Source organism: Lycorma delicatula, chromosome 3, assembly GCF_047948215.1.
Source record: "Lycorma delicatula isolate Av1 chromosome 3, ASM4794821v1, whole genome shotgun sequence".
NCBI classification, from domain to species: domain Eukaryota; kingdom Metazoa; phylum Arthropoda; class Insecta; order Hemiptera; family Fulgoridae; genus Lycorma; species Lycorma delicatula.
In genome coordinates this window covers 121321993-121346266 of record NC_134457.1, presented here as the reverse complement: position 1 = coordinate 121346266, position 24274 = coordinate 121321993, and the positions used below count along the sequence as shown (strand labels likewise).

Below are 24274 nucleotides of genomic sequence, written 5' to 3'. Positions count from 1 at the left end.
ACATTGTTTCTATTTGTCTAATTTCACTATCACATATTGCTACACTTCAGCACAAATTTTGTTTTTTGGCTTGATGTAATTTACTACAGAAACTCAAAGTTTATACACAGGAATATGAAATGTAATTTTTGCAGCATATGAAAAATCCCATGCCTGACCGGGGTTGGAACCTTGAACCTCCAAATTAAAGGTCGAGATGCTACCACTCACACCACAGAGGCTGGCATTATTATTATTTCAAAGAATTAATTTTTTGCCCTTAGATCTATGTTAGCAGACTTCTCTGTATGAAAGTCCTGCTTGTTTAAAAGCCTGATTTTTATGTACGCTTTACATTGTTGATCTTTTATAATTTTACCACCAACATAACAAAATTCTTGCTCTTCTGGCACTCCTTGTTCCTATATCCTATTATTTAATTCCACATTATCAACCTTCCTGCTCCATTATCTTTGTTTATCTCTTATTTAATTTCAAATTAATTTCTTTTCTAAACAATTCCATATCATTCAGTGTTTATTTTAACTTATTTTTCATTTCTGGCAAAACAGCAATTTCAAATAAAGTTAACATCTTTATCTAACACCTTTTATTTTTTTTCTTGGATTGTTATGTCACTCTTAAAGTTTTCCTTCAATCCTCTAATGCATCTTTTACTTGCAAGTTAAAAAGCAACAGGCACAGACTAAATACTTTCTGAATCAGACCTTCCATTTTTCATCTTCTATTGTTGATCTGTTTGTAGGAAAGGATGAGCATAATTAATATAAGTAACAAAATGAAATAGATTAACTTAATTATATATAAGGATACTTATTGATGAAGTAAAGGTGAGGTCTGTGGCTGGAGGTTTGTGTATATAAAAACATAATCTAATTTAATAACTTTTAGAACATTTGGATGTGTTAAAATGATTTAAGACAAGTAAATATGTACATTTTAAATAAATAAATTTAAAAAACCAAATCTCATTCCGTACTAGTTAATTTGATTTTGTTTTTATTTTACTTATTATATAATTGTTTCTTTTTTACTTTTAGAATAAGATTTTATAGTTTTACACACATTTCAAATAGGTAGTGCCATAATATGCACACTATGGGAAACTTGATTAATGTAGTGATTGCTCCTCGCTGTTCAAAGAGATAACAAAATATCAAACAAAATATGTATTTAATTTTTTATTAGTTTTGGGATTTTGCAGGAGCCAATATAGATGAGAGACTTAGATGTTCCACCAATCTAGTCAATGCAAACTCTAACTCCCCAGCCTAGATATTTATTTGAAATCATGAATACAGTGAAATGTCAGAAACATGTAGTAACAATATTTTGTGAGTGTGTGTTTGTGATGTAGTAAAAATGTTAGAAATTAACTTTTTTTTTCAATACAAAATTGATGTTAAAATTAGTGCACTATTTTTGTAAAACCATTTTTTTTTATGTTGGTATAAATCAGATATTAATTATCCTAATTAGTAAATACCGAGTACATCACACTATGCAATTTTCAAGTTTTATGTAGGTTGGTTTTATGTAATAGGTTTTATGTAATGAATACTTTTCTCTCTTAGTAAACTACATTTTACATGATGTTGATTAAGGCATATTGCTTCTAAACAAACCAAGTATCAACCACATTGAGTAGTACTGTTATTTGTATTATGAACAGACACCTCGGCATCTGATACTTGTGTAAGATGATTACAAAATTGTGTCACATTACTTTGGGAACTATTTCAGGACATTAATATATACAGACTAATTCCTATAAACATATCTCCAGAAGTGCTTTATTTTCAAGTTATGGTAAGCAAAATATTTTATGCTGATTTTTTCTCAGATGGTTGAAAAACAATACTGGAATTTTTGGTGTCCAAATTTGATGATTTATATTTTTTCGACCTAAAACACTACATAAAATAGTTCTTAAACCGTATCTAATATTTTCTGAGAAAATTGTAACAAAACCTGAAAAACTTGGAGTTGAAAGAGATAATAATTTTTAAGGTTTACTGTAAATTAATTTAGTAAAATTATTATTAAATAAAAATCTTTAATAAAACTTTTGGTGTATTTAATTCTAAGAAGATTGATGTTGATGAAGTTAACAGAAATCAAATACAAGTTTCAGAATGCTGACTTTAATTCAGAATAAAACTTAGTGAAATGTAGCAGAAAAATGTTAAAATTTTAAGCAGAACAAAAATCTTCTTCATACTGCCAATAAAGTATCAAAACAAATTTAACTGTTACTACCATTTTATTAATGCAGCAATCAACAGGTGGATCCATGCTTCTTGACCTTGTCTTTTAGCATCAATATTATTCTTAATACTTGCTGTAGCTGCTATGATGCAGTTTCTTTTTTTTATGTGACAATATGAAAAAGAAATAGTCTGATAGTATCAGATAGGAGGAATATCATGGTGGCCATTTAACTAATTTGTTTTGATTAATCCATTGGTTACTATATCTATTATTTCAATATCCTTTAACATTGTAAGAAAAGTGACCTGAAAGACCTTTATTCATGAAACAGATCCTCAGTTTATCTGCAATTGAATTTTCCTCCAAGAGTTGAATCGGAAAAAGTAAGTAGCCCACTCCTGAAAGCCTGGGTAATAATTAAAAATGTTCAATGAGATTGTCAGCAAGACAGTATCATATTAAACATATTAGTATGTTGAAAATGCAAAAATTGACAATTCCATTTTTTTGTGTAGCAAAATTTACCAGTAATAAGAATATGACTATTGAAATTGGGACTCCTCACATTTTCAATTAATTATTGGCACAACTTTTGTCTTTTTATTATGATTGGCAGTAATATGACTTGTATTTGTGCTAGGTAGAATGTGTATGTCTGTAATGTTTGCCACATGCTTGGTTGTAAAAAATTTAAATGAGTTGACAACCTCCTTGTATTTGTAGCAGAAGATAATTAATTATATAGCTCAAGTATTTTCTTTTTTTTTTGTATTTGCATTTCTTACAAATCATTGTCAACCAATATTTACTAGTTTTGATTTCAGCATACCTGTTTCTCAAAGATGATTCTTCACAGCTTCAAACATTTACAACTGCTTATTCTTCAATCTGGATATCTGACACAGTATTCTTGAATTGCAGCTACATCATATACCATTTAAATTAACAGGAAATCTGTTAACTTTCCAAATATATGCAAATTCATGTTGTCTGCTATTACATATGCTAGCAGATTAAATTATTAACTTAACTTGAATTTATATGCATGCTACACACAAAACTTCATTACTGATAAGCTCTTTTACTGCCACTAATTAAATTAAACATTTCTCCGATAATTTAATTTAAGATGTTATTTTTAAGTATTATTTATTATCAATTTGGAAAAGATTTTTGTTATGTTTAAAATGATTATGATTTTTGCTACAATTTGTCTGTTTAGTTTTGAATTAAAGACAACTTGTTGAAATTTATATTTGTTTTCTATGGTGTCCTATACAGTTACTGATGGTGATAAATGTGTTCTATAGCATCCAAGTTTCACTTCCATATAAAGCTATGCTCCAAACATATACTTTCATAAATGTCATTTATGAATGAATGGCATTTTATATCACTCCTGCTTCATCCATCTTTAGTAATTCTACTTCCCAAATAACAGAATTCTTCTACCTCCAAAGTCTTTTCTCTTCCTATTTTTACATTCAGTGGTCCATCTACATTATTTCTACTACATTTCATTACTTTCGTTTTATTCTTATTTATTTTCATGCGGTAGTTTTTGCATAGAACATCATCCATGCCATTCATTGTTTCTTCTAAATCCTTTTTTATTCTCAGCTAAAAGTACTATATATCATCAGCAAAGTGTAGCATCTTTATCTTTTCACCTTGCACTGTTACTCTGGATCTAAATTGTTCTTTTACATCATTAACTGCTAGTTCTATGTAAAGATTAAAAAGTAACGGGGCTGGGAACATCCTTGTCAGACTCCCTTTTTTATTATGGCTTCTTTCTTATGTTCTTCAATTATTACTGTTGCAGTTTGTTCCTGTAAATGTTAGCAAGTGTTCTTCTATCTCTATACTTAAACCGTAATGTTTTTAAAACATTGATCATTTTATTCCAGTGTACATTATCAAATGCCTTTTCTAAGTCTATAAATGCTAAGTATGTTGGTGTGTGTTTCTTTAATCTTCTTTCTGCTATTAATCTGAGTGCTAAAATTGCTTCCCTTGTCCCTATAGTTTTCCTGAAACCAAATTGGTCTTCTAACACTTCTTCCACTCCCCTCTCAATTCTTTTGTTCAGAATTTTAGTTAAGATTTTTGATGCAAGAGTAATTAAGCTAAGTAGTTTTGTATTCTTCTCCTGCTCCTGCTTTCTTTGGTATCATGAGAATAATACTCTTTTTGAAGTCTGATAGAACTTCCCCTTTATCATAAAAATTACACACCAGTTTGTATAATCTATCAATTGCTTCCTCGCCAGCATTGTGCAGTAATTCTGCTGGTCTACTACAGGAGCCTTTCTGCTATTCAAATTTTTTAATGCTCTACTAAATCCAGATCTCAGTATTGTATCTCCCTTTTCATCCCCTTTGAGTTCCTCTTCTTCCTCTGTAACAATAGTTTCTAATTCATTTCCTCCGTATAATTCTTCAATATATTCCACTCATGTAATGACCTTTTCTTTCGTATTATAAATCAGTGTACAATCTTTATTTAACATATTATTAGATTTTAATTTATGTACCACAAAACTTTCCTTAACTTTTCTTTATGCTCCATCTATTTTACTAATGATCATTTTTCTTTCCACTTCTGAACACTTTTCTTCAATCCACTCTTCTTTTGCTAACTTGAACTTCTTGTTTATAGTATTTTTTAACCGTCAGTAGTTCCTTTTACCTTCTTCATAACTAACATTCTTATACTTTCTACATTCATTCATTAGCTGCAATATATCCTCTGATATCCAAGGTTTTTTACCAGTTCTCCTTGTTTCGCCTAAGTTTGCTTCTGCTGATTTAAGAATTTCCTTTTTAACATTCTCCCATTCTTCTTCTATATTTTCTACCTCATCGTTTTTACTCAGAGCTCTTGCAATGTTCTCCTCAAAATTCTTCTTTACCTCCCCTTTCTCAAACTTCTCTAAATTCCACCAATTTATCTGATACCTTTTCTTCAGGTTTTTAAACCACAATGTACATTTCATTATCACTAAATTATGGTCACTATCAATGTCTGCTCCAGGAATCTTTGTTAACCATGATATAATCTATCTGATAACTTGGATTGTCACCAGGCTTTTTCCATATGTATATTCTTCTAATATGATTTTCAAACTGGGCATTGGCAATTACTAAATTACACTTCGTGCATAACTCAATAAGTTGGTCCCCTCTTTCATTCCTTTAGCCCAGCCTGTATTCCCCATAGTTCCTTCCTTGCCTTTTCTGATACTTGCATCCCAATCGCCAATTATTATTAAATTTTAATCCCCTTTTATGTGTTTAACTGCTTTGTCAATTTCTTCATATACACATTCTACCTTATCATAATCATGGGCACTTGTAGGCATGTAGACATTAACAATCATTGTCGGCTTAAGTTTTAATTTTATCCTTATTACAATGATTCAACTCTCTTCCCTATCTTCTTGTTCACTACGAAACCTACTCCTTAAGTTTTGATTTTATCCTTATTACAATGATTCAACTCTCTTCCCTATCTTCTTGTTCATTACGAAACCTACTCTTGCCTGCTCTTTATCTGATGCTGAGTGAATTATTCTAAAATCACCTGACCAAAAGTTGTTTTCCTCTACCCACCGCATGTAACTCCTACTAATCCTTGCTAATTCCTACTACATCTATATTTAATCTATCCATTTTCATCTTTAAATTTTCTAACTGACCAACCGGTTTTATACTTCTAACATTCCACGCTGTAACTCATAGAATGTTATTTTTTAATTTTCTGGTAACCCCCTTCCTTAATAGTTCCCTCCCAGAGATCTGAATAGGGGACTAGTTTACCTCAAGAATATTTTACAAAGGAAGGCACCTCCATCTTTGTTACATGAAAATGCAAAGAGCTACATTTTCTTGGGAAAAAAACGGCCATAGAGTTCCATTAGTTTCAGCTGTGCAGTACTCAGAAGATTGAGTGATGCTGATATGGCCGTTTAAGTTTTTCTAACCTACGCCCTTAATAACTGCAGAAAAAGCTGCTGCCCTCTTTCAGGAATCATTCCTTAGTCTGGCTCTCAATATTCCTTAGTCAGATACCTCTCCAATATGGATGCACCTTTGGTCCAGCTACACTGTATCTCTGGGCACTCAAGCCGTCTCACAGTCAGCAAGATCTCATGATTCATAGAGGGAGGTACTGTAGTTATATTTTAACAATAACTTCTTAATATTGCCAGCCACTATTATCTTGTTAAATTCTAATTAACAAGCACCACCCTGGTCTGATGATCTAGAAATGTAACAAACTGCTGGTAAATACTGAATACACAAAAAGAAAAGCAGCTATCAATGAGCCTTGAATTATCAAAGCTGCATAAGATATCTGATAACTGCTGTGTGATGGAATGAATCAGTTAATTGTAGACTAGTAATTAGAATGGTTTTTCAGTTTTTAAATTGATCAAAATAAAGGCTTTATTATATAACTTATTTGGTTCTTTATGTGCTTTTTACTCCATTTTTGATCACTGTCCTTAAATAATCATTAAATTCTATAATGAAAATTTTTATTTTTATTATCTTAATATAGAAGACAAAATAAATCCAAATTGTGTTTGAATATAGTAAACTGGTATTTGTTTGGTACTTTTGTTAGCTCCTGTTTATCTGAAATGCAACAAAAAGGTAAGCAGAATAACAGGATGCTAAGCTCAAATTAAGAACTTAAACAAAAACTTAATTTCAACTAGCTCTATGTAGATAACTTCTAAACATAATGCATAACATCAGCATTTAAATAAGTACATATACGATGGTCATTCAAATATAAAACGAAATTTTTCCACTTGAACTGAGTAAGAGCAGTTAATGAGGTGGGATGCTGCGAGTAATAGTTGGTTAGTTGCCATGTTAGTGGCAGAATGTCTGTGCAGGAGGTACCATTGTCCATTGCGTAGTGAATTATAATCTTGATATTCTTGATTTCTTATAATCTGATTATAATCTGATAAAGGTTTCAAATCCTCTGAAATTTTGACTTGACTCCTGGCACAGTTCAGCGATTCTACTCTGTCAAAGATTCAAGTGTTTGATTGGGGTAAAAAATTTTTAACTGGCTGTATTTTTATATTTTCATTTGTGATGGAGGCAATTCCAGACTGTAATGTGACCTACAATGTATGTGGGCCCACCACTAACATCCTAGAATGCAAGAGAACAAGTACAGAAAGGAAAAGTAGGGATGGGGCACAACCAAGGACAAGAAACACTTATCAGTTGAAAAAGTTCTAGTAACAGTGTTTTGGGACTCAAAAAGTGTACTACTGATGATTTTCGTGCAGGAAATCAATCAGCAGCATACCACACCGACAACATCCTCCTTCTCCAAGGCAACGCATAGTCACATACAATAGCTCAGACTCACTAAATTCATTGGATACCTCTTGAAAACCTACCGTACAGTCCAGACTTGTCACCATGTGATTTCCACATGTTTCTTTCAGCGTGGAAAGAAGCTTTACGAGGGGAAAGATTCAAAGTCAATGTAGTCAAGTGTATAGGTTATTGGGAAGGCCATTTGGTTTTTTTGATGAGGGGATCAGGAAGCTACCTACCTGGTGAAGAAAATATATTTCTGTTGAAGGTAACTGTGCAGAAAAATAACTATGTAGTTAATAATAATTAACCTTATTAGTTAATTTATTTGCAATTTTATGTAATATCAACAAAACTATGTAAACAAATTCCATTTATATTTGAATAACCTTAGTACATTCATTATCAGTAGAAATAGAATTTTCTAAAAATAAGAAGAAAGAATACACTAATGTTATTAACCCAATGTTATTAATCCCAAAACTTTAAAATGTTAAAATAAAAATAATGTGAGTAATTAATAACTAATAAACAGTACCTGTGAAACATTACAAAATCAGTATTTATGCCTGTAAAATAAAAGCTATAAAGATAAATTTTATACTTTAAAAAAATAAAAGTATCCATTAACTAAAAATTATGTATTGTTTTTGCAATTCCAGCTGAAAGTGTAAAGTTAACTTAAAAATAGGGATTCTAATCCACCGAAATTTCTAATCCACATTACTTACTATGACTTACACCACACCTTTTATAAAACATAGGATAAGAAAAAATCTATCTTTAAATCTATCTTTCTTTTCTTAAGAAAAAGAAAAGAAATGTGTAATTTAAACCACTAAAGAAATATTCTCTTCCTTCAACTAATTTAAGAAAGCTATTTACTTACTAAAAATAAAAAGAGCTGAAGAAAAAAAATTTATAATATATTAAAGTTTCTACAAATTGGTCCTCTATCATTACACAAAAATTAAATTCTGTGTTATAATTAAGAAAGTATCCCGTACAAGTTGAATCAGTGTGTTTCATAAGAAAGGAGAAAGGGGTACACTTATTTGTTTATCTCTCACTATATATATAGTGAGAGAGAGAGAGTTAGGTCTGGATATCACCTACATTTAGTGAGATTGGCATGCTGATATGTAACCATGTATTTGGCTCAGTGATGAAAGGATTAGTAAACTTCTTCACTTTCCATGGTAAGGCTGGTTTGGAAACTTGTTATTCTTAAAGGTTGCTTGTCATTTTTATTAGTGACTAGTGACGCATCAGGTTGCCTAAAACGATTATAGTGTGTCATTTAACAAATATTTTATAAGTTAAATATCTCAACTATCTTATTCTTGTTTATTATGGTGATGTTTATTTTTAAATTTTCATTTCCATGAGTAGTAAACTAATTTTGTGACCATTTTCTAGGCAATGTCAAAAGATTGACATTTAGATTTCTAAATCTAATTTTTTTATTCTTTTATTTTTGTCATGAGTCAAATGACTGGTTGATGGCTCAATATTTATTGATGATGATTTAACAGTCACAATGGGCATCTAGTCTCAGGTTTTCAATAATTTATTTGTAAATGGCTTTTGAGGATTTCATAATATCAAATTAATAAGAATTTTTATCAGTTATAAATCATAACTCAAAAAAATGATTGATGAATCTTACTATCATTTTTGGAGAATTCTAATTTCCTTTCTTAATTAAATGATCATTTCAATTGTATATTTTGAACTCTCTGACACCATTAGTAGCACCATTTCATGAGTGGTTGGATGAGACCAAATGCCGAACTCTCTAATAGGGCCAAAAGGATCCTGCTTCGAGTCAGGAGGAGGCATCCTGAGAGAGTCCAAGATGCTGATATGGACTATCGCACGGCAAAGAGACAATTACCAGATATGGAAAGCAAAGCAAAAGACATGGGACAAGGTGGTTGATGACTTGAACGCCAACCCATGGGGGAGGGCTCACCAGATCGTTATGAAGAGATTTGTTAAGCGGCTCCCCTTGTCAAAAAGTCAGAGTATGAGAACGGCTCGGAACCTCTTCCTGGATGAGATTCTGGACTGGGAGGAGATTCTGAGTGTATTCCAAGACCTTTTAGCGAAGAAGAACTATGTCAAGTGGCCCAAAGGATTAGCAGACTAAAGAGTTTGGGACCGGATGAGGTACCAGGATTGGTGGTGACGATCTTGGTGGACCATCATCCATGGGTAGTCTTGGAAAATATGAATGCTGTTTTGGAAGGAAGAAATTTTCCCTGGTGTCGGGGGGAGACTAGACTTGTCCTAATACCTAAATCTGGAGCTGACAAGAATGGAGGAGCAAGGTACCTATATGCTTACTAAACGAGTTAGGAAAACTTTATGAAAGACTGCTCATGACCATATCTAGACTGAAATCAACGACAATGGAGGACTCTCCCAGCAGACCCGGTTTGGCTTCATCAATGGACGATCCATGATTGATGCGGTACAGTACGTGACCAACTGGACCAGAGAACATGCAGCTGGGACCTGGCACACCTGGTTAGATTCCCTTTGTGATACTCCTCAATGTAGAAAACGCTTTTAACAGCATCCCCTGCAGAGTGATTGTGGAGGCCCTTACAGACAGGGGCCTAAGCAACTATATTATAACTATTGTCAACAGCTACCTCCACGATCGGAGGGTATTTGTGAATATGGAAGATGAAATGCTTGACTTTGAGATGACATGTGGAGTACCACAGGGATTGGTGCTGGGACCATTACTATGGGATTTAGTGTATGATGGCCTCCTGAAGATGGAGCTTCCGGAGGGGGCAGAGGTAGTCGCATGTGCTGACGACCTGGCCCTACAGGTAGCCAGCCACACGGAACAGGAAGTGGAAGACGTTGTCAACACAGCAGTCTCAAGGGTGAGTGACTGGTTGCAGAAAAAAGGGATGAAGCTGGTCCCCTGCAAAACAGAAATAGTGGCAGTGGTTGGGAGTCACCAATTGTAACAAATTACAGTGGAGGTTGACAGAGTCTGCGTGGTGGAGCAGCGAAGCGCAAAATACCTTGGTGTTTGGCTTGAGAGATAAGGGCTCTTCACTACCCACCTTTGTGAGGTGGCGGCAAATAGCAATAAGGTGGTAGCAGCTCTTGGAAGACTGATGACGGCCCAGAAGGGGTGCCGCACTAGCTATATCCTCCGTCATGTATGTGGTCAGCACCGCATACTGTCAGCCAAAGTGGCATCTGGTTGACAGCACTGGAGCAACAAAGAAATGTGAATCGATTGGCCTCTCTACAGCGTCGTGCGGCAATTCAGGTTGCAGCTGCATATCGCACTGTGTGGGGAAATGCGGTTGAAGTAATTGCAAGCATCTCCCCTATGAAACTTAGAGCCATAGAGTTGTCACACTTGCAAGAAGGGACACCGAAGACTGTCGTGTGACAAATGATGGAGCAAGAGTGGCAGGAGAAGTGGGATGCCTCGGCGAAGGGCGTGTGGGCCAGAACACTGATTTCACGCCTAACTCCATGGCTTCGGAGAAAATACGAGGAAGTAACACACCATCTTATGTAGTTCCTCTCAGGCCATGGGAAGTTTGGGCTTATCTACATCGATTCAAAATATGCCGAGCTGCAGACTGCATTTGTTGCGGACAGGTGGACACCCCACTACACACCTTTTATGAGTATGATAGATGGGCTGGGAGACATAAGCTGGTGGGCCTTCATTGGCTAACATCTGCCAACATGGTGGAATACATGCTGCCGGGAAGAGAGTAGTGGGCAGAGGTGTCTACTGATCTCAGGCATCCTACAAACTACTCTACATGTCTGCAATGTCAAGATGTTATGTGAATTTTCTTATATGCTTCTATTTTTTTCGGTGCAAACATCTAATTACAACTCTAACTTCTGCTGTTGAGTAAATACAACTGGGATATTGATGGTTCTTTGATACTAATTTGGTGGTGATTTATCTTGCACTTAATGGAATGTATTATATTGTATTTATATGCACTATGGCTTTGTGTCATTAATATCTCTTTCTATAATATGTAATAATGTCTAGGGCAGAATGTATAATCATTGGACCCGATGGCTGCATTGACTGTACTCTTGATCCATGAGGGCTTCTGAGGTAGTCTTGATCTCTCGTCTATGATGTTATATTTGTTGTTTTTAATTTATTATATTAACTTTGTATGTTAGATGTAGGACTAACAGTCATAAGGTTCTCTATCGTGACCCAATAATTGTACTGAATTTTCTTTTACTTGTTCCGTACATAATGATGTTGTGACTCTCAGATTAGCTACTTGTCCTTGTTGGAATAATTGGTCTTCAAAATTTCTGGTACCTGCCCACACGTGCCATTAATGTGGGGTTGTTGTGTCCTACTTAGTGGAATTTATGATTTTGAGTTATGTATTGTATTGTATTTTTGCCACTGTGACTTTGTGACTTAATACCTCCTGTAATATTGTATTCAATTTTCTTTTACTGGCCATGTGTATAGTGATGTTGTTTAGACTCTTACATTAGCTATTTGTCCTTGGGATAGTTGGAGTCTTTTAAACTTATTGCACTTGCCTACACATGCCATAAATAAACATGGGGTTGACATGTCTTCTTTACTGATAACCATGCTTTTTGAGTTATGTATTTCTTTTCCTGTGTTGTTCTTTGATTTTTTACCTTTGTTTTACTACGTGCTTTTTACTTTTTCTGTATGAGTTATTTTTGTGAGGGAGTTCCCCTATAAATATATATGATGCTTATGGGGGCTTGTGTGTCGTGTGTGGAGTTGGTGATTTTTTTTGTTGACAAAAAAGAGAAAAAACAGACTTCAAAAAATACAAGAAGCCGAGTCAAAGTGCAGAATAGTGTGGGGTAGGCCAGGTAGGCAGCCTTTTGCTGAGGGTGTCTTGGCTTAGTCACATGCAAGAGTGGCCGGGTTGGGACGTTCTGATGACGCAATAAGGAGCCTCGAGGTGTGAGAGGAGGGTGTGCAGGTTGGGGGGGTATACATGTGGAGCATGCCTGGATCCCAAGTGGAGTAGGAATGGAAAGGGTAGCCCTCCTGGGGAGGGGCATATCGGCCATCCAGAAGAGGAGGTTGGGATGCTTCTATGATCCAGGGGGACTCTGATGGGAGGCCCAGTGTGGGATTGGTGACAGGGTAGGCAGTCTGCACCGTAACAACGGGTCCAACCAAGGCAATGTCTTCTAGGCAGCTGCTGGTCTTGTCTAAAAAAAAAAAAAAAATTATGCCGAACTCTAACTTGTTTTATTACCTTATAAGGCAAAATAGTTTCAGATCAAACAACTTTCCTAGTTTGGATCCTATAGTAGATAGCTTAAGTGAAATGTTGTCAGATGATAACATCTCAAAAAATACATATTCATTAACATTTTTCCTACAAATTATTCAAAACTTAAAGGAAAATTTAAATAATTTTGGAAACCAATAATGAAAACAATAAATATTATTAACTAAACATATCTTTGATTTATTGATAATAACAAAACATACAATTTTCCTTGGTTTCATTCACATTAACTGCTACCTATTCTTTGATACCTCTGCATATATCTGGCCATTTTGGATTAATTTGAGCATGTTAGTAAACAATAAAACAGGTAACATTTAAATTGCTGAATTATAATTAGTTATAAACATTTCAACATTTATTATGATCTAAAATTAAATATACAATTAGTCTTTTAATTGTACTAAAATGTACAGTATTGATCTTTTTTAAACTGAAACAAAAGGTGTGATCCAATAATTTACATAAATCTTACTATTTTATAAATATGTATATATATTTTACAGAATGAAACAATGTTTCAATATTGTTGCTGTAAATTATACTGTTAAAACATTGAACATTCTAACTGTAAGACATTAAGAAACAGGTGATGATATAAAACATATGTATGTGGCAGTGAAAGGGAGGACAGAATGGAGAAAAGATAACAGACAGACAGGAAAAGACCAGCATGGATTTTTTTTTGCAACCTACTGTAGCTTTTTCTGGAAGCATGTTCAAGAAGGTCAAGTGTTTTTTTTTTTGGTTTGGTAAGGTAAAGTTACTTACACATAATATGGCTTTACTTTAGAACTATTTCTCCTCCTGACCATTTTTTTTTGCCACAAGTAAAATGAGGCACATAAATAATTTAAAAATTGATTCAGTTAAGTCCTGAGATTGTTCTTGAACATCATTTCCCTTACAGTCTGTTTGTACAATGCCATAACATATATCAATATGTGGCTGCCTGTGAATTGGATTTAATAAAAACTTAATTTTAATTTTGTAAAATCAGAAAAAACAAAAGACGATCCATTAAATAAACTACTTAATGCATTTTTAAGTATACTGGTAAACAAAACAAAATCCAATACTACCTACAGTAGTTTGTAAGATGCACATATGATCAGCAAGAAATATGCTAATGATATCACTGCCTAACACTATTATTGTCATTGATATTAAGATTATTATTATTACTGGGCATATCAGATTTTTTAAAAATTTCAGGGGCATCACCTGTTATGACCATTAACTGCTAAATACTAACACCATATAGTCAACCAGCGAATGAATGATAATTGAAACTGGTATTGAGTTTGTCATGAATAAAACTGGTTTATTAAATGTGGTTTTTGCTTATAACATATATATATGCCTAAAATATACTGTTTAAATAAATATGAACCAAATTACATCTTTGTAATTTAGCTGTTAAACTCAATCATAAAGGGCCTTCCTGATGATATACAAGAACATAATGATGTGGTGTTAAAAAGTCAATATTGATTTTATGTATATATATGCAACAATGTTAAATTGGCATCACTGATTGTTGATTTGTAAAGTTTTATCATGTTGATTCTGTATGATAAAGTCTATCACAATATGATCATCTTAATATTGTTTTATGAACAACTTTTACTAAAATTTGGAGAATTTTTTTCTTTATATCTTAAAAAAAGTAAGTTTGTAGGAAGAGAAAATTGATGACTGTTTTTGAAGGCTTAAATGTTTTGTGAATCTTTACTTTTTTATTGACATCATCTTAATGGTTATCATACAATAAATATGGATTGTAGGAAAATGAAAGCACATTGAATTATCAAAAACAATGGTCCAAGATATTTAATAACAGATGATCTTTTTTATAACAAGCCAAAATTATTTCAGCTACATATAACTATTCAATTCTCTCTCCTTATTCTATGAATGTCTAGTTAATGAACAATGGCTTTCGAGTATTTTAATTTTGAGTAATTAAAATTACTATATATTAAACAATATTTTAATGATTACTTTAATTCCATTTAGAATCATAATAAATGCATATTAATACTAAAATTTTATTTAAACCTTATTATCAAAATTTTTTTAAAATATGGATAAAATAGCTTCATGAGTTGAATGCAAGTTGCATGACATTTTAAGTTAGTAGACATATTTAATGGATTATCTATAAAAATTTTACTTTATAATTTAATTGACATGTAAACATGGGTTACCAGGTAAAAACAAAATTCTTACATCTGTAGTTTAAACACTCAACAAACCTATATAACAATTTTGAGTTTTAATTCCTAAAAGTTTCTCATACTCATAGTGGACTTACATAAATATAAAAAGTGAAAAATTACTTTAGATAAATCCGTTTACTATACAAAATGTTAATATTGTTTCAAAATAATTAAAATATACAAAATGTTTATACCATAATACTTATATAAACAATACTCAGGCGATAATATTATTACAACATTTATAATCATTTTTAATGCTAATGCCTGGCAACTTCCATGATTATTAAATATTTGCTCAATGCTAATTCTGTAAAGAATTGTAAAATACACAATAAGATATTGTTTTGATTCTAGAACAATTAACAGACAGCCTCTTGGAAAGGGGTTGCAAAGGCACAGTTAAACATCAATTTGAAAGGAAGTTTCCCGGGTTATTCGTGATGATGGCGTTCCAATACTACTTCTTGATGATCTTCGTACCCCCAATTTGCTCATATCGCATTCAGCTTCACTTAATTCCCGAGAATGTGATCGTGAATCTGAGAATCGTGATGGTGGATGAATTCTATCGCTGAAACTAATCAAACGACTTAAATTAATCTCTTTAAAAGATATTAAATATTAAACTACAATGTATTATAAAAGTTTATTAAGTACTGATTTGTGACAGACTGGTAAAAATAAAAAAAAAATTAAAATAAAGCAAATGATTACTTTTTAAAATAAATAAAAGATAATAAAACTAAAAAAATATATAGATATATTAAAGGCATCTCAAATTGCTAAACTGAAAATCCTGGTTTCAATTCAAGCCAAAGATCCATCTTGATTATGGTCTTTTGAGGTTTTCCTCTCAATTAAACCTATACTCTTAAAAAAAACCTGTTCGTGTAAGGTCTTCATTGGCTTCAAAAAATTAGATAGCTAGAATTTCATCTTTATGAAAAGCTAATCATATAGGACCTAATCTGAGTTGTACTAGAATGATTGAAAATCTCTATTTGAACTGGTGAACAACTTTAAACTGCCTTCTGAGCAGTTTAAAGTTGTTCATTGTCAAGCCAAAGACGTACCCTACATGAGAAAGGTGAACCATTCGTTTAGAGTGACCTCTAAAGCTTCTTCAGTATTAGAGATAAATAGAATTTGAGTGTATATACTGAGTAATGTGATTCCAGGTTCCATGAGTTATTTGTACTTCCATATACAAAAAAACACTGTGTCCCTCATAATTGGTGGGAGCAATAAAGAGAGGTTTCGTGTTTATTATTAGTTTAGCAGTGAACTGAGTGAATAATGGAGTGAGCATGAGTAACATCTGCATATCAGATGGACATGGAATGAGATTATACTCATTGCTATTACAATCAGTTGTTTTCAACAGTGAACTCGAAATCAGTTTTTAAATGAGTCTCACAGATTTAATCAAATATGATTGGGAGAGCATGCTTTCAATGTTTCTTTTAAAGCATTGATAATTTTATAAATCTGTAAAACCTTGGGATGGAAAAGTTTAACCTATATATTTTTGTACTTGTTATATAAAAATAATTATTAACTGCTTACATATATCATGTGATTGCTCTGAAAAAGTAATAGCACACTAAAAAAAGTATTTTTTTAAAAGAAAAAAATATAACTGTAAACAATTAACTTAAGTAAATTAATTTTAAAAGAAAATTTATTTATGAAGTAAATATTTTAAAAAAATTATCAAAATGAAACACCAAATACTATACTGAACTTAATTTTAAAATTTATAAATTTTTTTTTCTTTTGATTCTTAGATCATATTGAATTATTAATTGTAAAAAAATAAGAATTTTTAATTTTCTCTGAAAGCATTTATTCAATCTTCAATGGTAATCCCACTCAAAGTAGTTCCTCCATGATATTATTCACTTATGCCAAAGTAGCTTCAAGTTTGAAGAAATGCTCTTTGGGTATTGCCTTGACCTCAGCTTGCATTTCGCCTTTATCTCATCTATTGTTGAAAAACAATGTCTCTTGATTGTCCTTTTAGACTTGGGAAATAAGAAAAAGTCACAGGAAGCCATGTCTGGAGAATAGGGTGGTTGCAGCACCACAATGGTGTTTCACCAAGACTGATGGTTAAGTAAAGTGGTGTGCGCCAGTATGTATATTGTACATAAATCAATCAGTTGTCTCTTGAAGGTTTGAGTCATTTTCTCTGGATACTCTCATGTAAATTGCTTAAAATTTCTAGGTAGTACTCTTTGTTCATTGTACAATCTTGTGGTAGGAATTTGTGATGAACTATTCTATTGTAGTCAAAAAAAACGGTTAGAAGGACCTTCACATCTGACTGGACTTAAAGTGCTTTTTTTGGTCTTGGGTCCTCAGAAAACTTCCATAGGGACAATTGAGACTTCACCATCTTGATGTTGTAGCCATATACCTAAAAATTGTTACCACTTATGATGCTTGAGTAAGTCTGAGTCATCAGTGGCGTCAGTAAGCATTTGTTCAGCAGTGGTTATGCTATGCTGTTTTTGTTAAAAATTTAACAGTTTTGGAACAAATTTTGTCTGCTACTTATTTCATGTTCAAAATATTAGTAAAAATTGAATCGCATGAGCCACATAAGATTCCTATTTGTTTGCCAACCTCTCTAATGGTGATTCTGTGATTAGCAAGCATAATCTCTAACTTTTTTGACATTTTCATCAATGACTGATGTGCTATGACACCCAGACATCATCTTCTATTTCTTTTCAGCCTTCCTGAAAACATTTGTTCTAATCATAAACTCGTGGTTGTGAGATAGCATCATCGCCAAAGGCCTTCTTTAACATTTTAAACACTTTGCTGCACTTAATTTCACTTTTAATGCAAACTTTCATGACACAAATTAAATTTTGTAGCTGATGGAAAATTAACACATACTTCACTGACATTACTACCAATATGCAGAAAAAAAGACAACTCAATCGATAAGATGACTGCATGTGCAGTTCAAAAGTTTTTGTTACTTTTTGATTAAAACTTATATTATTATTTCTTGTCAAAGTTTAGAAAGTATAAATAAGTTGATGTACATAGTTTTAACTGGGGTGAGAATGTATTATAGGTAGCAAGAAAAAAGTTGCTCACTGGTCCGGCAATCCTTCCCACCTTGTGCATCAGCTGAGATTTCTAAACTTTGATGAGATATAATATATGATGGATATTATTAATAATATATTGGATTAATAATATTATTTATAAAAAATATTTGTCTTAGCAATTGATTTTAAAAAAAAAATATTTTCTATTTTTTTAATAATATGAACAGATAAAATGAGATTAAAAAAAATTATTAAATTTTAAACAACTTACTTTCAAAAATAGTGGAATTTTTCTTTCACTACCTTTTAGAGCTAAAAAATCAGTAGCATATTCTTCAGTGGAATTACTTAGCTGTACTGGCACATATGTTGGCACAGGGACTGATAGCCTATGTAATAGCATTTTGTACGCATTTGCCTCTGTCACAAGCAAACTAAAATCATTGTCATTTTCTATGTTTTTTGTGTTATGGTAATATATAAAAAACAGGTTTCATAAACTTGCTGTAGTGTATGTAATTATTGAGTTTTATTCTAAATTATAAATTGATGTTGTGATCTAGGCCTACTTCCTGTTGTATAGCAACTAATATTAGTAAAGTCATATATGACTAATGTGCTATTTATGAAGTGCTGTAAACAAAACATGCAATTCTAAGAATTTCATTTACATATTTTTGATCTATTCTAATCATTGAGTTGTCAAGAATCACATGTCACACATCACTTGTAATTATGTTCTAGAAGTGGTTGTTATAGAAATATTTATTGCAGTGTATATTTTACTTAATGAGCTCTTTAGAATCTACCAATCACTACAGAATTTACAAGTTAGAGCAATAAAGTGAGTAGAAAAAATAATTATTTAAAGTACTTTAAAATAACAATATTAATTGCGATACTAGACTAGTTTTAATTAAATAGCATTGTATGTATTTTTGGTTATATATATCATCTATATTAAACTGACAATGTTTTCAGTCGGCCTAGTACTGTGCCAAATGTCACAGTACTTTTTTCTGCCAACTGATATGCTGATAGTTCTACTGTAAAATTATCAGAAGGTCCATTGAAAGAGAATATTTCAGTATTTTGAAAATAATTATTTTAATGTAACTGAATTTTACTTGTTTTATTGTGTAATAAATTGAAGCTATATACCTAAATGTAGTTTCTTCTGTATGACTAGAATAACCACTACTACTTTTAACTGGTCTTTTATTAACAGTCTGTCCTTTACTTTTACTTTTTCTTGATGGAGGAAACTTATTTCTAGCACCACCTGGTGATGTTTCTGATGACGAACTAGACTCTTCACCGCCTCCTTTACTCACGTCTATTATTAACAAATAGAAAATAGTGAAAAATAAGATTAATTTTGTCATAAACTACTTATAATACTTACAATAATTAACTATAATTATAAAACTTAAATAAACTACTGTAACATTTACAAAAAGCAAGGATATATTATTTCTTAATGCCGTTAGATGATTTTGATCTGTTTTTATAAAAAATTAATTTAAAAAAAATAGATTTGGCATATTCAGTCTTAAAACTGGATTAATGTTTTTACTTAAATAATCAATTTCTTTTGCTGAGATAACTTTAGTTCCAAGATAATTGAAAGACCACTAAATTGTTCCTGAAACAGATGGTTGTGTGTATGAATAAGTGTTTAATATTAAAATCATTTTTTGTACTTTCATACAAATAAACAAAAAGAATATAAATTTCATATATATCTTTGCCAAACCTACCTTTTCCAACATAATAATTTGTATAAAAGTAAAACTACAATACTAACTGGAAGTTTAAAAATCATCAATAACTATTCAAAAGATTGTGCTTAACCCTTGAAACAAAGAGTCTTTGATAAAAGGTTATGAGAGTTAGATTTTAGTTGGAGTTGGCTCTAGCCATTAAGAAATTCAAATCTAATAGATGGCTTTTGTATAGATAAAAAAATAAACATAATTTTCAGGTAGTAACATGGAAAGAGCTGCTACTCCATCAGTCCCTGGTGATGAAGCAGCTGCCTCACTGTGATACAATTCATTTGGTATCTATCTAAAGAATAATGATAAAGGATTGGTAGAGGAAAGAAAATACAATAACCAACCTATACAGGGATTCCCTCTGATTAAGCTACTTAACATCTTGCTTATGACCAAGGAGCTCAAATTTCTATTGAGGTACAAAGTGCTAAGAGAAATATTTTGAACAAAATTAAAAATTAAATTTTTTATAATTATGGAAAAAATATTGTAATTGAAGATATAATTTCTAGTAGAATTAATTCTTTTAATGTCTAACTAAATAGACTTAAGGACTGAATCCCATCATATTTGGGAAAGTCCCTTTCACATTAAGAGATTGATCACATATAATGCAATATTTACAAGAGCATTTTTTAAATGATTAAAAACTGTAGCAGTTAAATTTATCCATAAACATTATTTAATTTTTTTAGTTGCCTTATTAAAAAACGTAAAAAGCAAAATAAAATTAACTAATTATGATAAAAGTACAGGACAACTATATTCCATTTGATCCTGAATTTATTTTGTTGGTATTTATTTATTGTACTCTAATTGCATGGAATTAAGACCATAATTAAAAAAAAAAAACTTAAAAACACAACCAGGGGTACTGGATTAACAAAAAACACTAGCCAAAAGGTAGAAATTTAGGAATGAGTTTGCGAAAGCTTTCAATTGGAATAAAGGTATTCAATATATTAGAAAAAGTATAAACTAGATAAATGATTCATCAAAGTCAAAATAGCTGCAGACTTAAAAAAAATAATTGAATAGCACATAGTGCAGGTTGGAAGCATTAACACTGAAATTAGAATCAATTCATATTTAGTATATGAGGAGATAAATATAATATATAAAAAACCAGAAAAAATTTAGCAGACTGATAGAATTTATTAACTATTAATAAGTAGTTTTAAAAATATAACAGTATACAGTTAATCAACAATATCAATAAAAGACTCATACTCCCTGATTAAGCATTAAAAGTAAAAAGAAGAAACTACATCCTTCACAAACAGATGAAGAAGAATTAATTATAATACTGAAACTAATATTGAAATACAAACACAAAAAATACAAAACTTGAGAGTTTTAGTAGGCATCAATGAATTAGAATTAAAGGTTATAAATTAATAGGTCCCTAGTGAAACCTCTTTCTTTTTCGAAAATGGTTGAATTCATGAGTGAAATTTCTCAATAAAGAAAAATTATAAAAAATTAGACCAATTCATAACAAGGACAAACTATTTGGATATCAGACCAGTCAGTGTTGTCAACTTTTAAAGTTATGGTTGACACACATGTTGATCTTGTTGACTAAGAGTTTTGTGGTCAGGATGACCACTCCTGAGACATGTGGTTAATTGAACCCCGACCACCAAAAAGAACACCGGTATCCATAGTCTAGAATTCAAATACATACAAAAGCAACTGCCTTTACAAGGACTTGAACCTTAAAAATCTCAACTCGAAAATCAGCTGATTTTGTTATGATGAGATTAATCAGGAAACTAAACCCAGCCAGTTAAATTTAGTAAATATCTTTTTTAGAGAATGTTTTGCAAAGGAAAATTTACTAAGTTTGCATTGGTTTCTTTTCTAGAAAATATAAAGTTTTACCCATGAAGAAAAATTTGGTTCAGTATTTTCAGCTTTTATTAATTAAAAAATTAAATGATCATATTATAATATACACTTTTTATGCTATTGCATTTTTGAAAAATAAATTTTGATTCTAACAGAGAGAGAGAAAGTAAGAATATAGATAGAATATAGCTAAGAATATAGATTTTGCACTTTACTGGTTTGAGTCTTTTTAGATAAAAATGTTTTGAAGTTAAAGAAATAAGTGTTAAAAGGTGAAATCATATGATGGTTTTCAAAATTTCTTACTATGTTACTGATGTTATATATTTCCTTGTTAGGTCCCATTATATTTTTTATCTATATCAATCAGTTGATGGGTTTATATGATGGAAGATGACAATGAATTGATTATATACATCATTCGCTGATAACTAAGTGCTTTGATGACACAGGGGCTCTAGGGAAGGTGTCAATGAGTGGCTGAAAAACCAGTCAGCAAAAGTTTTCATGTAGGAATACAGTCGTCCACAGATCTGACAAGTGTCTCAATTTATTTGGAGACTATACAGAAAGCAGTTTATGGATATATTTTCAAATTTTATGTAATCAATTTTTTTTCAACAGCCTTTTTTTTACAACCAAAACATAAGTTACTTTCTGGAGAGCCCTTGTATATCTGAGTAGAAAACAGATGAATATTAATCAAATCAAAAATGATTTTTATCAATCAGTCAAATATATTTAATAAATATGTACTCAAAGTGGACATACAAATCAATAACAATAAACTACATGAAAATGTTAGCAGTAAATGTTTAAGGGTTACCGTTAATAAATATTTTCATGGAATAAAGTTGTCCATGATAAACATAGAAAAAAAAAAATTATTTATGTGTAAAAAATAAATTGTAGTACTTAAGAAAAATTACAGATTGAATGTTTATCATCATCTCATTGTCACATATTAAATATGAAATTGTTTTGTTTGGGGGTGCCTCACCATATTCTAATCTATAAAAAAAATCTTTAAATCTAGAAAAGTGCTATTAGAATAAGAAATAAATAATTTTGTCAGTCTTTTTTTATCAAAAAAAAAAGTTTAATTAACTTTTCCAAGTTTGAACAAGTATGAAACTGTTATTTATGTACAATCCTTGCCTTTAAAATACAATGAAGCAATCCATGATCATAGATAAACAGCAATATTTCATATTGAATAACGTGAAGTTATTTAAAAACCTCTTCATGCGTAGAAGGTAAATTAATGAAAAAGACTTCCAAATAAAGTAGAGATGAAAATTAATTTAAAAAAATAAAAACAAAAAATGTAATAATAAATGAAGTTAAACTGATGTTACAGTTTTAATAAAGTTGTAGGCCACACACTATTGTTTGAAAAAACTTTTGACATGTAAAAAGGTTAAATTAAGCTTTTTTAAAAATTATTAATAAGGTTCTTTACTCTTTTCATCAAAAACCTTTTGTTAATTGGTCAATTATAGTCTAGTAATATTTATGTTTTTACATATGTTTTGCTAGTCCTCCAAAAAATCTGCATTATTGAGTATAAAATGATGAATGTCGCATGATTCTATGTTACTGCCTTATTAATAAGGCTTCATTGAGCTAATTTTTAAACAATTTAACTTGTATTTTTGCCAATATTTTTATTAAATAATATACAATATATTAAAATTTTCCATTAAGTAATTTTAACTGCCTAGATGTTTCTTTAAATATCATAAAACAAAATACTTACTTTTGGCCCTCTGAAGTTGCACACTGGGTTAACCTGTTCCCAGATAATGGGAAATTTAATGTTATCTTAAGTACTTTATTTCTCAAAGAATTTCCTGATTAGTCATATCATAATTAAGTTGGACTGCACTAATGTTCTGTTGGTACATACGAAAGTAAGTGAGTGTAAGATGTTACACTAGGCCTTGTGAAATAGGCCTTAAAGAATTATGAAAAAATATGTTTCATTATAGATTAATTATTTAATCTGTTTATAAAGAGTTTTGGTTGACAAATACCAAATAAGTAATAACTATTCTCATAAAAGAAATTTATTAAAAAAAATTATAAACAAGATCTATAACTGTAACATTTAACAAAGTTAGTATCAGATAGCATGGTTCAGTTCAAGTCCACTGAGAATTTATTCAAAATAAGTTTAACCATTTAAAAATTTAGTGGAATAATGAGGATCAGAAAAATGACATCAAAATAAGCATTTGCATTAAATTAATTTTAAACATTATAAATTTAATAATTTGACTTTCTGCAAAAGCCAAAGCATAGCTATTGTTAAAGCTATAAAAACAGGCTACAAATAAAAAATCTGAAAAATGAAGGATCACTGTTAAAATGATATGAATGCTTACAGTAAAAAAAATATGTTTAATGTTCATATTATTTTAAAAAAAAGTTGAACTTGTATTATGTAAGATGTATCACATGAACATGCTAACT

The 24274-nt window shown here is 31.1% G+C and overlaps 1 protein-coding gene across 1 annotated transcript in view; it reads right to left on the bottom strand.

The window, feature by feature from the left end:
• Nucleotides 1–15385: 15385 nt before the first annotated feature.
• Nucleotides 15386–24274, bottom strand: part of Dscam4 (Down syndrome cell adhesion molecule 4) — a 123873-nt gene continuing 114984 nt past the window's right edge. Inside the window, exons 35-36 of the mRNA XM_075359200.1 lie at nt 19332–19506; nt 15386–15679 (exon numbers count right to left, since the gene is read on the bottom strand). Coding sequence (XP_075215315.1) covers nt 15502–15679; nt 19332–19506 — 353 coding nt within the window. The 3' untranslated portion in view covers nt 15386–15501. The remainder of the gene's footprint in view (nt 15680–19331; nt 19507–24274) is intronic.